This window comes from Protomyctophum bolini (assembly GCF_963924005.1).
Source record: "Protomyctophum bolini genome assembly, chromosome: 6".
Lineage (NCBI taxonomy): Eukaryota > Metazoa > Chordata > Actinopteri > Myctophiformes > Myctophidae > Protomyctophum > Protomyctophum bolini.
In genome coordinates, this window is record NC_137867.1 from 12551142 (window position 1) to 12567139 (window position 15998).

General features: G+C 47.2%; 1 protein-coding gene across 3 annotated transcripts in view; it reads left to right on the top strand.

The window, feature by feature from the left end:
* Positions 1-13718, top strand: part of LOC308317717 (A disintegrin and metalloproteinase with thrombospondin motifs 12-like) — a 41103-nt gene extending 27385 nt beyond the window's left edge. For 2 of the 3 annotated variants that reach the window (XM_080766972.1, XM_080766973.1), the window contains 10 exons: positions 1-23; positions 689-830; positions 1075-1201; positions 1690-1900; positions 2874-4448; positions 5650-5805; positions 7355-7534; positions 8778-8924; positions 9856-10009; positions 10981-13718. The exon at positions 1-23 is cut by the window's left edge and continues 222 nt beyond it. In XM_080766972.1, coding sequence (XP_080623098.1) covers positions 1-23; positions 689-830; positions 1075-1201; positions 1690-1900; positions 2874-4448; positions 5650-5805; positions 7355-7534; positions 8778-8924; positions 9856-10009; positions 10981-11096 — 2831 coding nt within the window. In that variant the 3' untranslated portion in view covers positions 11097-13718. The remainder of the gene's footprint in view (positions 24-688; positions 831-1074; positions 1202-1689; positions 1901-2873; positions 4449-5649; positions 5806-7354; positions 7535-8777; positions 8925-9855; positions 10010-10980) is intronic. The other variant, XR_013964293.1, reaches the window with a different exon arrangement.
* The last annotated feature ends 2280 nt before the right edge of the window (positions 13719-15998 follow it).

Below are 15998 nucleotides of genomic sequence, written 5' to 3' on the forward strand. Positions count from 1 at the left end.
CCAGGGAACCTGTGATGATCCAGGTACCGTACCGTAGAACCTTACAGCGCCCGGTCCCACCAGGGAACCTGTGATGATCCAGGTATCATACCGTAGAACCTCACGCCGCCCGGTCCCACCAGGGAACCTGTGATGATCCAGGTATCGTACCGTAGAACCTCACGCCGCCCGGTCCCACCAGGGAACCTGTGATGATCCAGGTATCATACCGTAGAACCTTACAGCGCCCGGTCCCACCAGGGAACCTGTGATGATCCAGGTACCGTACCGTAGAACCTCACGGCGCCCGGTCCCACCAGGGAACCTGTGATGATCCAGGTTTCGTACCGTGGAGCCAGTGGACAACCAGAGTCTACCGGAGGAAACACTGTCCCTGACCTATAGACCCCCACGATCGCCCATGTTTTTAAGAATACGAAACCTAAGGTTTTTTGACCCCCAGGGGTTAACTGGGGACAGGGAGGAACTCCTTATATGGTCAGCACACTCTATAGTAGAGAGGATTATCACAACAAAACAAAAAAAGAAGTGATATTTGAATTAAGTGAAATCACTGAATATACCTTTAAGCTCAAAACCACGTCCACCTGGGCTAAACACGGGAGAGGGATGTATATGCGACTAACGCACTCTAACATGATGTAAGAAATCTGTTGTTGTTGTTGTTGTTGTTGTTGTTGTTGTCCAGTTGCTGTATCAGGAGACAAACCCGGGCATAAATTTCGAGTACAGTGTCAAGAAGAGACGAAAGACAGGAAACGAGGTCATTGATCCTGTCTACCGCTGGAAATATGGGGCGTGGACGGGCTGCAGCTCCACCTGTGGCTTAGGTAGGTATTGCGGTCACATGAACCCTATAGCGTCCCTATTCTATTCCGGGGCATTTTCGCTGTGACATTCATTGCAATTACCAGATCTTCAAGCCCACACAAGCCCATGCGTTGTGAGCTTGTATAGGTCGGTTATTTTCGTTGAAGAGGGGAAAAAGGAGGGGACCGACTATGGGTCCCCGATCCGGGAAGTATGTGGTTTATAAGTGGTAAAGTGCTATTGTTGTTCGGTTCTCTGCTGCAGGTCAGCAGAACCAGCCCATACGCTGCTTTGAGATGGACGTAGGGGTTGTGGACGAGTCTCTGTGTGATCCGGAGATCCGGCCGGAAGACAAACACAGGAAGTGCAAGAACATGGAATGTCCAGCAAGGTATTTGATGAATACAGTTAAATATTGGAGTACACTATACAAAAAGGTTTGTACTAAAAAAGTTGCATAATTGTTAACTTTGCAACCACATTCCTGCTCGCTTCATAGACTGACGCCACGCTAGACAGGAACGCCCACACATGTCACATCCGGTTTTAGCCCGGGGTAAGAATTTTCTATGGCTGCCAATGCAACTTGGTCCAATCCTTAATCACATACGGACAAACATCTATGCCGATAATATCTAACTTGCGGAGGTAGCGTGCCTTGTCCACGGGCAACAGATCTTTCAACGTATGGCATTGCAAATTTGTTTGATAATCGCTACTCTGCGCAATATTGTTTTGGAAATGCCGCAAATTGCATTGCAGTGAACGAGAGCAAATCACAACTTCCCCTGGGGGTGGTGACTCCGCCCTGAATACGCGCTGTGGTGTCAGTCTATTTTCCTGTCCGACATTCTATTCCTTCCCCCCCCCCCCCCTCAGATGGTGGGTGGGCGGCTGGCAGCAGTGCACGGCCACCTGTGGGTCAGACGGGGCGCGCAAGCGGACGGTACTGTGTGTCCGCACGGTCGCCGGGGAGGAGAGAGTGCTGCACCCCATTGACTGCAAACATCTCCTCAAACCCAAACCCCTGGTTCCCTGCAATAGAGACGTGCCCTGTGGACAGGACTGGGCAGTTGGAAACTGGGAGGAGGCAAGTGTTTTTCCTCTGTTTCCATCTCATCCTCTGTGGCTGTTACATTTTCTATTGTTTTATGTCCCACGTTTATCCTTCGAGGTTCAAGATTATTCAGTGGTTACATTCGCATAGATACTATACATTGCAGGCAGTGAAATGCTTGAACTCTAGAGCTTATTAGCATGTGTTCCATCGAAGTCTTCAGCTGAGATGGAAGGGAGCACATGTTTTACTTCACGAGATAATCAATTCTGTCCATCACGAGGCCATCTGCTGTTTGGCGCGGCCGGGCACTCACTCACTCAAAAGCCTCAGGGCCTCGTTTTCGGCGCACCTGCCTTGTCAAGTTATTTAAAAACGAAGGCGTGCATTTGCTGTAAAAGATTGCACATACCGGTATGCAGGATGTATAATGTTAAGCCATTTTAGGCGGGAACCCCCTTTTCGTGTTAGCATTATGCTATGCTTTAGCTATTGAAAAATAGCAGATCTACAAGCTCGTAGTATGTATTTGGCCACCGAAACCCCCATCTGAAAATATTTTGTTCCAGGGACCCCCAGAAGCCAAGATTTAAAAACATTTGCTGTGAGAGCATAGACAGTATATTCAAAGATTTGCACACATTTTCACGATTTTTCAAAAAGAGCAGATCTTCTACACGCTCGAAGCGTGGCACACAGAGCTTGTATATCTGCTATTTTCCAATAGCTCAAGTTTAAAATAATGGTTAAAAGAGGCCCGGACGGTTAACTCAACCGTCTGGGCACCTAGGCTGCCTGACGGCGTGCCGCGGGTTCGACTCCCGATCCCGACGGCCTTTGCCGCGCGTCTTCCCCCCCCCCCCATCTCTCTCCCCATTTCCTGTCAATCTACTTTCAACCTATCAATAAAAGCAGAAAAAGCCCTCAACGTGACACAGATGCATTCCCGGTCTTACTGAGTTAAGATGCTATTTTGCGGACTGTGTTCTTTCATCCCTGTATATAGTGTCCAGTGACATGTGGAGGCAGTGTCCGCTCACGGACCATCACTTGCACCCTGGCACCCAAAAGGACCTGCGACCTCTCCACCAAGCCCCGCTCCAGGTCCCTGTGTGCCCTGCAGAGCTGCCCCAACTCCAGCCTCCGCAGGCGACCCGGCTCTCCCCCCAAACCCCGCCGCGTCAACCCACCGAAGGTCCACCCCACCGGGCGTCCCGGCACACAAACGACCACGGAGAAGCCGACGCGGAGCAGGGGAACCACCACGGCGGCCGCGTTCGTCCCGACCACCGCCATGTCCCGCGCGGCCGCCCCCGGAGTCACGGAAACGGACGACTACGAGTTCGACCTCGTGGTGAGAAGGAACGGCAGCTCCGGGCGAGGCGAGGACGAAGGTTCTCCTCCCCCGACTGAAACCAGCCCCGGGCGAGGCGAGGACGAAGGTTCTCCTCCCCCGACTGAAACCAGCCCCGGGGACGAAGGTTCTCCTCCCCCGACTGAAACCAGCCCCGAGGACGAAGGTTCTCCTCCCCCGACTGAAACCAGCCCCGAGGACGAAGGTTCTCCTCCCCCGACTGAAACCAGCCCCGGGCGAGGCGAGGACGAAGGTTCTCCTCCCCCGACTGAAACCAGCCCCGGGCGAGGCGAGGACGAAGGTTCTCCTCCCCCGACTGAAACCAGCCCCGGGCGAGGCGAGGACGAAGGTTCTCCTCCCCCGACTGAAACCAGCCCCGGCGGCGAGAGGGACGACCGCCGCCAGATAAGTCCGGGACAGAAAGACATTGAAAAACGGAAGGAGGAGGAGGAGGAGGAGGAGGAAGAGGCCGGGAGCACGCCAGACGTGCCGGTGGTGTACACCCCCGGCTATGACTACGTCGTGGAGGACAGGCCAGCGGAGGAGGAGGAGGAGGAGGAGGCCATTATTGACCTCGACGTCGGCACCACGGCAGCGTCGCTCAGGACTACCGCCACGCCGCTCGCCGCTACCGCTACGCCGCTCACCGCAGTGACCGCACACACCGCGCGGAAAAACCCGCGCACCACCGGAGTTCCCACCACGACAACAACCACGTCACATACCAGCACCGCTACGCGGGCCGAGACCACTCGCCGCTCTCCCCCCACTCCTCCCACGCCTTACGTCCACCCATATCTCCGCTGGATTCAGAGGCGACTCCGCAGCACCCCCGCAGTGCCCACGGAGCCGTCGCCGCCGCCGGGCACGTCCAAAGCTCCGCACGACAAAGCCACGCGAGCTCCGAACCTCCCGGTGAAAAGGGCAGCCGCAGCCGCCACGGTGACGCCCCCCCAGTCCACTGCCGCCGTGAGGATTATTAAACTTAAGAAGCCCGCCGCCGAGCCTCCCAAGAGAGGCGGCTCGGTCCCTCGCTCTAAGAAGAACCCCGGCCCCGCCCCCCGCTCCTCCAAAGGCTCCTCTCAGCGCTCCAAGAGGAGGCGGGAGCAGGACAGTCCCATAGCCGCGGCGGTCACCTCCTCCACCAGTGGCTATAATGGCAACCTGGTGGCCGGAGAGACGGTCAGCATGGGGCTCCTCCGCTGGGTCGCGGGGAACTGGAGCGAGGTGAGGTCCATATATCACCGTATATGCTGAGTCCCATTCTGACCTGAGATCAGATTCTAAAAAATGTCCCTTTGAAAATGACTAGTTTTCTCTGAAAAAGCTATGTTTCCGTGTCAGTCGTTCTTTCTTAGATTTTTCAAAAACAGCAGACCTACAAGATCGTGAGCTTGTAGATCTGCTTATTTTTCAATAGCTAAAGCGTGACATAATGCTATAACACCCAAAGATGGCTATCAGTCGGATAACTCACGATTTAGAATTGAGAACATTGGTACCGGTATGACTTCAGTCTTCAGAACATTATATTTATAAAAAATGCACAAACTAAATACAAGCGAGGGAAAGCCGAGAGCCTACACTGATGGTGCTGGGTGGGGAGCAAACAAAGCACATACAAGATCATGGCAACGGGGCCGTACAATAGACGTTATGCATAATGCATATAACCAACATAACGTCTATGACTGACTGACTGAGGTGAGCACAACCATATAGACCACCAATTTGGCCATGGGGGCTTGATATACATCACATAAAAGTCACGTCGCTTGACGCTTTGACACAGTGCTAGTCCACATAAACCTCCTGGAGTCTGCCTGAACTATATAGCTCACAGCCTTTTGGTTTTGGTGTGATTTGTGGAGATCCCTGCCTCAATTTGGCATTTGTATAGCGTTCAAAACACATGTATTGTGTATAATACGGTATGTCTGCGCTTCGCTCAAGATCAGGGGTGGGCAACTTTGACGATGGAGAGGGCCACTATATTTCCACACTCACTCCCTAGCCTAGGGCCATATATTACTGTCGTAGCTAAAATAGCCGATCTACAAGCTCAAAACGCGTCGTGCTGCGACGCGTTTTGAGCTTGTAGAACGGCTATTCTTTGCTATATTCGAAGAATGTATTTTTAGCTACAGTATTTTTTTATTAGAATCCTGGAAATTAAACTTTTTATGTCATTTCAAATGCCTTTAATTATACTTGTGTTGAGCTAATGAGCTACAGATTTAGGCAGTAATTAAAGCGGGCCGTGTTGTCCATGTTGTGGAATTGTAAACGGCTGAAACCAATATTATATCAGTATTCTGACATTAACCTGAGGGCCACTAAGTGAAGGTGGGGGCCGCATGTGGCCCCCGTGGGCCGCCAGTTGCCCACCCCTGCTCAAGATCAAAGCATCTGTCTCCCCCCCCTATAGTGTTCCACGTCGTGCGGTATCGGTGCGGTGTGGAGGACCGTGGCGTGCAGCTCCCAGCGCGGCGCTGACGACTGTGCCAATCTGAAGAAGCCAGAACCCGCCCGGACCTGTCACCTACAGCCCTGCGCCTCCTGGCTCAGTAGCAACTGGAGCACGGTCAGTAAAAAGCATCAGGTTCACCTACTACTACTACTACAGACAACTGGATTTGAGGGTTATTATCACCTTTGCGTTGTGTTGTGTTTTTCTTTCCCATTTTGAACCATTTGTGGGTCACAGACCATTTTCTTTGGGCCGTGACTCGAGTAAAAAAATCCCATTTATTTTCCTACATTTACAAAACGATTATTATAAAGGTTTTCCCCTGTCCCGATTTCTTTTAATGAAACAGAAATTCCATAAATTAAAATTAATTAATTAATAATATCTCCTTGGAAGCCATGCCCGAGATCCCGAGATTAATTGAATAATGCACAGGTAGCCAGACACGAGATCCAGATATTTGATAAATTATCCTTAATCCTTGATAAAAAAAATAATTATTTACCTTATTTTAGCTTCATCGCTAGCCACCGCTAGCGTCCATGTAAGAAACAGCCAAAATCCCCGCGTGCAAGCCGTCTTTAGTGACATTATGGCTCATAATGAGTTGAAGTACCATGATCAGAGACTATAATAAAACATTAACTCGAGCTCCCGCTAAACAAAACGATGATCGGCTCGCTAGTATAGGCCTCTGTAGACCGCGGGGTATGAGTACTTTCAGTTCAGGCACAACAACCTAGACAACAAGAGCTCTTCTTCTCTGCTCATTAGTAAGTAGCCTTGCCGAGCCATGAGGCCCATAGGCCAGGAGCCTATCTCATGTTTCTGTATAGCGTGAGGCAGCTTGATGTACAAGTACACCCCCTGGACATGACGCTAGTATGTCGCAGGGATTTACCCCCAATCCAAGTCTTGATGCTGAGTGCCAAGCAGGGAGGCACTGGGTCCCATTTTTAGAGTCTTTGGTATGACCCGGCCGGGGATCGAACCCCCGACCTCCCAGTCTCAGGGCGGACACTCTAACCACAAGGCCACTGAGCTGGTCTCATGCTGCACATTTACCGCCACCCTATGGGAATGGGGCGTCCAAAGAGTTCACCTGAAATCTATGGGCCTACAGTATGTCATAATGTGGGCGAGAGATCCCCGGCCAGCCCATAATAAAATGATACAGTGTGTCAGATTTGGACATGTTCTCGTCACAATAGAGGGTACGCGCATGACATCATCATCATACCCGGAGATTATGCAGGAACGCCTAATGAGTTGGGGGGGGGGGGGGGGGGGGGGATACTTTTTGGCCTTGACATCGGATTACGTTAAACTCACTTTATGCACGCACGTACCGTCTATTGAACGACACGCTCTGTCGAACAAGGATTCAGGGAGGAGCATTGGACGCTCCTTCGGCCCTCATATGTTCGTGTTTGGACAGCTGTGCAAGCGCCGTCGTTCCAACTGTGTGTGCCGTGTCTTTCTCAGGCGCAAACCCCATTGCAATGGCGGTTGGTTGAGCGAGGGGAGAGAGAGAGAGAGAGAGAGAGAGAGAGGGGAGAAAAAAAAATTCTCATTTCCCCATCGGGATCTCTCCAGCCCAGGCCAGGGATTTGAGTTGGCTAGCCTCCCGGGTGCTCATCTCCTATTCTGTTGTTCTCTGCAGTGTTCAGAGGATTGCACCGTGGTGGGCCGGAGGCAGCGTGACGTCCAGTGTATCGACTCCCAGAGTAGCCGTCCCCTCAGGCCGTTCCACTGCCGGGCCCTGTCTTCACCCAGACCGTCCAGCACCATGTCCTGTCCCTCCAGAACCTGTATGGCCTGGAACACGTCGCCCTGGGGACAGGTGGGGGGGAGGTGCACTTTAAACCCATTCTCTGACCTGAGATCAGATTTATTTTATTTTTATTGTCTTCTACCTCCTGAGAGTTTTCTGAAAAAGCTATGTTTCTGTGTCGGTGGTTCCTTCGATTTAAAAAAAATAGCAGATCTACAAGCTCTAATGAGCTTGTAGATCTGCTATTTTTCAATAGCTAAACTATAGCATAATGCTAACACCAAAAGTGGTTCCCGCCCAAAATGGGTTAGGGTAATTAAATTCAATAGATTCGTTCAGTTTGCCGAGTATGAGCTGGGCATTTAACCGAGAATATATAAAAACCTATATTTAGAAGTACTAATCTAGGTTAATGGAATAATAGAAGGATTTTGTGTGTACAAAACTAGTGAATATAGCAGATCTACAAACTCACAATGCGTTGCAATGTGGCACATTGTGGGATTCTAGATCTGCTTTGGTCGCCATTAAAAAATCAAAAAATCTTCACTAATCGTAATTAAGGCAAAAGTTTTGAAATAGGCTACTTGTGATGTCGATATATAGCCCAGCACTACTGCTGAGATTGTGCACAAAATAATATATCTTGCTATAGGCGACCACAGATGTTTTGATTTGAAGAATCTTCACTCTTGTTGCTCTCATGTCTTGACATACTGAACACTGTACATGTTCCACATTGTTGCTCTCTAGTGCAATGGTTCTCAAACGTTTTCATTTCAAGGTCTCCCCTTAACTCTGGGGTTCCCTTTGGACACTGTCAGAGTTACAGACTTGAAAGGGTCGATTTTAGACCCCCTTGAAGGAACTATAGCCAGAGAGTCCCCTGGCATCCACTTTTGAGAAGCGCTGCTCTGGTGGAGTCTGAAAACCCACCTTTTCAGACTCCATCACACTTACCTTAGATAGCATTTCTATAGACTTAGATAGCATTTGATACAGACTTATAGCATGTTATGTAGACTGCACTATAATTGCATTGTATGTAGTCATAGTACATATGTATAGCATAGTAGTATATATGTATAGTTTATATGTATAGTTTCATTATATAGATATTCCACTGTTACTTTCTTAGCTTATGCATGTTTCATGATAAATGCTTTTTATGTGATGTATTTCCATGCTTTTTTGTTCTTGCTTAATGTAAATCGCTCTGGATTAAGAGCGTCTGCTAAATGCCTAAATTGTAAATTGTAAATTGTGAGTGAACTGGATCCTCACACACGGTTCCCTGTGTTGACTTCCTCAGTGCTCGGGCAGCTGCGGTGAAGGAATCCGAGAGCGCCTGGTGTTCTGCCCGGAGCCCCAGCGCTGCAGCGCCCCACTGAGGCCAAACAGCGTCGAGTCCTGCAGGCTAAAGCCCTGCTCTCACTGGGACCCCCGGGACTGGGAGGAGGTGAGGTTGGTTGGGAGGATCATCCGGTGTCATCGTGACACGATGACACCGGAGGTTTTTAACCCATTTTGACCCGAGATCAGATCCTAAAAAATGTCTTCTACATCCAGACAGTTTTCTGACAAAGCTGTCAGTAGTTGTCAGTAGCTCTTCGATTTTTCAAAAATAGCAGACCTTCAAGCTCGTAGTGCGCCACTTGAGCTTGTAGATCTGCTATTTTTCAATAGCTAAAGCATAACATAATGTACTGTCTGTGTACTCACATTTTCAGTAATATTGGAAATAGCAGATCTAGCTCACAACCTGCCGCATCGCATCGCGACGTGTTGTGAGCTTGCATATCTGCTATTTTCACTGGATTGATGAAATTAGGTTACGGTAATTCATAATGTACTTCCCCATCCCCCCCCCCCCCCCCCCCCCCTTTCCTAGAAATGTAGTGGAGTACAATATTATTGTCTTATTGTGTAGTGTGTGTGTGTGTGTGTGTGTGTGTGTGTGTGTGTGTGTGTGTGTGCGTGTGTGCGTGCGTGTGTGTGTGTGTGTGTGCCTACTGCCTAGCCCCTTAGATAGCACTTTATGTAGACTTAGTATTTTAGACAGACTTATAGCTCATTACGTAGACAGCGCTAGAATTGCATTTTATGTAGTCATAGCACTTTATAGTACACGTGTATATTGTGTAATATATAATATAGTATAGTATGTATAGTTGGCATATACTCCACTGTTACGTTCTTAGTTTATACATGATTCATGATAACTACTTTTTATATATGTGATGTATGCCATGTTTTTGCTTGAATGTAAGTCGCTCTGGATCAAGAGCGTCTGCTAAATGCCTAAATTGTGTGTGTGTGTGTGTGTGTGTGTGTGTGTGTGTGTGTGTGTGTGTGTGTGTGTGTGTGTGTGTGTGTGTGTGTGTGTACAGTGCTCTGTAAGCTGTGGCGGTGGTGTGCAGCATCGTGAAGTGAACTGTGTGAGTGAGGAGGACATGGCTGTAATGCCAAACAGCCTCTGTGAGAAGATGGACAGGCCGGAAACACTCAGGAAGTGCAATGTGCAGGAATGTAAGACCAATACAGGTATGGCAGCAACACTGCGTTCCGATAATGACTTCAAACCAGTGCTTTTTGCTTCCATTGTGGTTAATGAAAGATTACATATAAAATAGCAGATTCATGTTGTGAGCTTGTAGATTGGCTATTTTCACCACTGTTGCTCAACAAAACATAATAACAGGTTTAACAGTTAACAGTGATTCATTGGACAAATCAAATTAGTCCATTTTTTTTTAACCTAACTTTTTTAGAATTTAGATTTTTTTAGAATTTTTATTTATTTATTTTTATAAAATATATAATTTGATTAACCTACATGAGCCAGATTAAGTGGTGCTTTATTGGTTCTAAATAACATATTGACATAATGGACATATTTCCAGTTAACCCATTTTGGGTGGGAAGCCCTTTTGGTGTTTTAAACATTATGTTATAATTTAGCTATTGAAAAATAGCAGATCTACAAGCTCATAGCTTGTAGGTCTGCTATTTTTGAAAAATCGTGAAAATATTTATTTCAGAAAACTGGAGGATTTAGAAGAATTGTGTGTGCATTGCAAGCACATCAGATGTGTACAGTATATATCCCAGCGTTGGAGTGTAGCCTCTTCTTTGGTGTTGTGTGTTGAACAAGTCCAGTGTGTGTGTTGTGTGTTGAACAGGTCCAGTGTGTGTGTGTGTGTGTGTGTGTGTGTGTGTGTGTGTGTGTGTGTGTGTGTTGTGTGTTGAACAGGTCCAGTGTGTGTGTGTGTGTGTGTGTGTGTGTGTTATGTGTTGAACAGGTCCAGTGTGTGTGTGTTGTGTGTTGAACAGGTCCAGTGTGTGTGTGTTGTGTGTTGAACAGGTCCAGTGTGTGTGTCAAAAGGCTCATGGAGAGTAACTCCCATCCAATCAAGCCTGAGTGAGTGGCAGCTTGTCCATTGGCCGCGCACAGGTGTTGGAGGCTATAAGTAGACCTGTCCTGCACTCATTCCCATTGTTGTGTGTTTGAACAGGTCCAGTGTGCCGGAAGAACAGCATGACGTCCCGCTTCTGTGACAAGCTGAAGCTCTTGGGTCGCTGCTCTCTCCGGTCGGTCCAGAGACAGTGCTGTGTCACCTGCGCGGCGTAGACGGAACTGCGCACCCCCCCCATCCCCCCGTCCTGCGACGTCACGTACTTCCCCGACGACGTACACTAACGGTCCGACATGCAACAGTCCGACAACATGCGTGGCAGGTTTTTAAGACTCACCAGTGCCTCCTGACATGCGTGGCCCGGTTAAGACACATATGCGTGGCAGGTTAAAAAGACTCCCCCGTGGCTTCGAGCGGCGGTTATGGTTAGGTTAGGGTTTGGGGGCAGGGTGTCGGAACTAATGCGTGTCGGACTGTCGGACCAAACATATGCACCCACTAACTGCTACGCCCCCCTCCACACACACACAGACACACACACTGAAAAACAGTTGACATAAAATAACTTGACTAAGATTTCCAAGTGGGCCCTGATCCAGAAAAGGCTGGGAACCACTCATATGACTGACTGCTATATATGGCCCCATTCTAAACGTCAGTAGCTCTTTGGATTAGTTGACAGTACTATAATCAATAATCCCACCCCCTCTCCCCCATAGACGCACACTGTTCTCTAAAGCAGGGTGATTTTTCATTTTGGAGCATCCTTTTAGTGTTTCCCATGCATATATAAACGTGCAACTTCCTGCACCAGAAGTGCTGTTGTTTTGTCTAAAAGTTGCATGGGGTATGCAAGGATTCTTTACTTAGTCGTTTCTTTTGGAAAGGTTATTTTGTTTGTTTTTGAATAATAGCTCAAACTAAACACAGTAGTGAATACATGTTCAAAGTGCAGCAACATCGTTACACTTAATCCCTGTTTTATACTTAATCGTACAACAGTGTTGCCCTAATACAGAGAAAATAGCTGTGACGTGTTGTGAGCTTTCAACATTTTGCCCAATAATAGGGATGCCAGGTTGTTCAATGGCTGACTCCTCATGCGATCACGCCGATCAGACTGGAACATTTTAAAAGCGAGGTATCACTTTGAGAGCAAGAGACCCTTGTTTTCTGCTGTATTCCAATTTCAGATCAGGGTGGCTCGAACCACAGTTGTCCATATTAGGCCTTTCTGTCTGAGAGGCACAACATTTAAGTGAAATAATTGCTCTGTTTGCTGCTTTCCTACTTTGGTGAATGTAGTTCAGAGTTCTCGACTAAATGTGAGAGCGGTTCAGATGGATAAGCCACCAGTCAGTATTATTAACCACTTATACCCTATATTTTGTTGACCAGGGGGGGTCCCTACTTGGCCCCCTCCGTTTTCCCCCACTACACACCAGACCTCTGACATGCCCGGAATAGGAATACTAGGTAGGGTTCACGTGGTTGACAAATTAGACAGAGATCAGTGATTTAGTGATGTAGGAATAGAATAGCTACACTAGTACTGGTCAAAAGAATACCTCATCCACGCTCTTCTATTGACAGTTAAAGATCCTGCATCCATTATTAATTGTCCAGTACCTGATTATCAGTTGTTGTTCCCCCCCCCCCCCCGTTTCCTCATTGGTGGGGGTTCACCATCATTCAATTGAAAACTAATTCTAGTCAAGCAACTATTCATTTGTTTTCTGCGTATCTGCTCTTCAGTTCAGACATAACTCATGATGTAGTACAAATGGCACATTTGTATTATTTGGTTACAGAGCCTACTTATGCCCATCTTATACTTAGTTGCATGCTCACCGAAAATAGCAGATGTATAAGATCATGTCGTGAGCCAGCGATTTTCGATGCAAGACACGCAACCAAATATGAACCAGGCTTTATCGTTTGGGACTGGATGAGGCTGAAGCTGTGATGTTTTTGACTATCATCGTTTTTGGTGTTCTGCCATTGGGGGAATAACACATGGTACTGTACTGTCTTTCTCAGTTGGAGAAAAAAAAAGGAGTATGTGGATCAGTGGTGCTTGTGTCTGTGGTACTGACAAACAGTCTTTTTAAAGGCCATATTTACTACTATTGCAAAGTAAACTGGTGAATATACGACTGTACATTTTGGCATTCCTCCCTATATACTGTTAATAATAACGTCCGTTTTCCGTTTTTTATACTACATTTGTTTTTGTTTTGTTTTTCTGCACAAGTAGTGCTCTTGTTTTCAGAGATGGTGCTGTGTGTTTAAACCAGGGGTCTTCAACAGGGGGTCCGGGACCCTTAGGGGGTTCAAGCTCACAACACGTCTGCGATGCGTCGTGAGCTTGTAGATCTGCTATTTTCGGTGGTTTGCTGTAGACTAGAGGGAACAAAGAGCAGACAATTAAGTACAGAGCCAAAGGTGAACTTTACACAATATTGAGAATTTAATCATTATGTCTGAAAACACACATTCAACGTGAATCCAATATGTAGTGGGGGTCCCTGCTTCATCTCTCTCTCTCTCTCTCTCTCTCTCAGTAGGGGTCCTTGGTCTGAAATACGTTGAAGACCCTTGCTTTACTTGTAGTTCAGCCAGTCGACTGCAGAACCCACACACAGTTCTGCGGCAGCGGTACCAACCTGTGGTGCTCCTCCTCTTTTGTGAGACCGACCAATGAGAATGAGGTGTTGCGGGTCATCACTCTCTGAGCCAAACAAAATTGGCCACTATGTTTATGATATTGTACAGGCTTTATTGTTGTCACATATGCTTTACCTCCGCATCTCCCACAATAAATGCAATGTTTAAAAGTGTTTGCGGAGACAAAAGCCTGATTCCTTATTCTCTTTTGAACGGAAATTAACCTCTTCTGTGCTTAGAATCAGCATGGCATGGTGCTGGTTACTACACAACTAACATTTAAAGTTAAACGTAGCATTCTGCCACTTGTCGCTCGCTGGTAAACAAAGTCCAACAGAAAACGGCCCAATGCCGCAACACTCTTCATTCCCTGCTAACGGTGTGTTAGCGTTGTTGTAAGTTGTAACTGCAATCCGCAGTTATTTTACTTACCCTTTCAGGTGTTCTGGTCCCATTATCTGGAGGGACAATCATGTTAGCTGCTTCAATCCCATGTCCTGGAGCGAAGGTCGCGCTGTAATTGGCCGGTTGATTGTCAGACAGCCGCTGGTGTATGTTGCAAGTGGCGGTATTGGTTGCAGGCTCGCACGGAAGGTTGCTGCCCAGAAACTTACCAGACACACCAAGAAAGATACCTAAGAAGGTGGGCGGCTGTGGCTCAGGAGGTAGAGCAGGTCGTCCAATGATCACTGGGTCGGCGGTTCGAATCCCGGCTCCTCCTGCCCACATGTCGAAGTGTCCTTGGGCAAGACACTGAACCCTACATTGCCTCCAATGAGTCGGTTGGTGTGAGCTTTCCACCATTGGTGAATGTGGGAAGTGAGGATGCTGGTGTCGACTGTTCTCCGCTTCACCTCCCAATGTATGAATGAATGAACCATTGTAAAGCGCTTTGAGCACTTGGAAAAGCGCTATAAAAATGCAATTATTATTATTATCATTAAATACAGGCAGAAGGCAGGCAGATGTAGAAACGGACACAAAATACCTCGTCCTTAAGTAATGATCGATTCAGAATTCATGTGCTATCTCTGCTATTTTCTGAAATCCCGTTCCGTAGACCTTTTAACTTTAACGCAAACATTCCGATGTCATAGCAAGTGCAACACGAAAATGACGTGTAAATATTTTGTGATCATCAAATTGATATCATGTCGACACCGAGGTCAAAGATTGGACGTCGTGTACATCGCCCAGCCTTACTTCCAAAGTGAACATAATGGAGTCGCTATATACACCCTGACCATTAGCGTTGTGTCCGATGACCCCCTCGGGTCACGGAGGTCATTCTCACCTGCGAGTGGCAGATGCTACTAGATGTGTAACACCAGAGCCAGCAGCGTCGAGGCTCCGTTTCAAGGATCAGGTTCATCTGGCCCAGATTTCCCAGGCTCCTCTGTTCCAGATCCTTCTTAGATCGTCAATGGACGCCATTCTGCTCCACACGCCCCACTGCTGTCACTCAAGCCGGAGCAAGAGTTAGTCAGCAGTAATGGAAGGAGTAACTGAACCCTGGGCCAATGTGGAGCGCCATGTCCTACATGCAGCCCCCAATGTGTGTGTGTGTGTGTGTGTGTGTGTGTGTGTGTGTGTGTGTGATCATGACGAAGCAATCTCCATCCTGTTGGATTACCTAACCGTGGCCTTCTTTGTGTTATGTCAGTGTGTTGTCTTAATTGAACTCTCCGTCCCCCTTTGTCTCTGGGATGTAATTGCGCAATGGAAAGAATCTTTACTTCCCCCCCACCCCCCCCTTGCTCATTAACCTTAATGTTACACAATGGAAATAGCATTTTCTTTTCCACGTGAAGGCCAGAAATGGGATACATCTGGCTTTCTGTATTGTTTCATTCCCTTTAGAACAACAAATAGACCTGAGATATGATTTGCCTGATATATGTTAGAATATGTATCATTTTGTGACTTTGTTAAATTATAAACAAAAACGGAACAGGCTTGCATACTGGCAAAAAGGAGGCTCTTGGGATGCCTACATGATATTGGTGCAAAGGTGAAAAAAGGAACATTTCGTGAAATAAATGATCTTTTTTGATAGATAGATAGATTGATTAAATACTGCATTAACACGACAGGAAATACAGTCAAAGGTAATGCTATAAGGCTAACACAAAAAGCCCCAGGGCTTGTTTCCATTGTATTCAATTGATCAGTAATACATCAAATTCTAGAGTGATACTGTATGACAATGTTGGGTTGATTCCATGCCTGTTTATTATTGCAAAGCCTGTGTTTTTCATATTGTATAGACAGTTTCATTGCAGGCCCTTTGGCCACAGCAGTCCACATCATTGATGGTTACCAATTCCCGTTGATTACCATCAGTGGGTTGTTTGCCTACTTAAAGGGATATTTCACTTTTAATTTTTTTTTATTTTTATCATCTACTCAGGCTTATGTGAACACCCCTAACAGTTTTTAAGTTGCTCCAT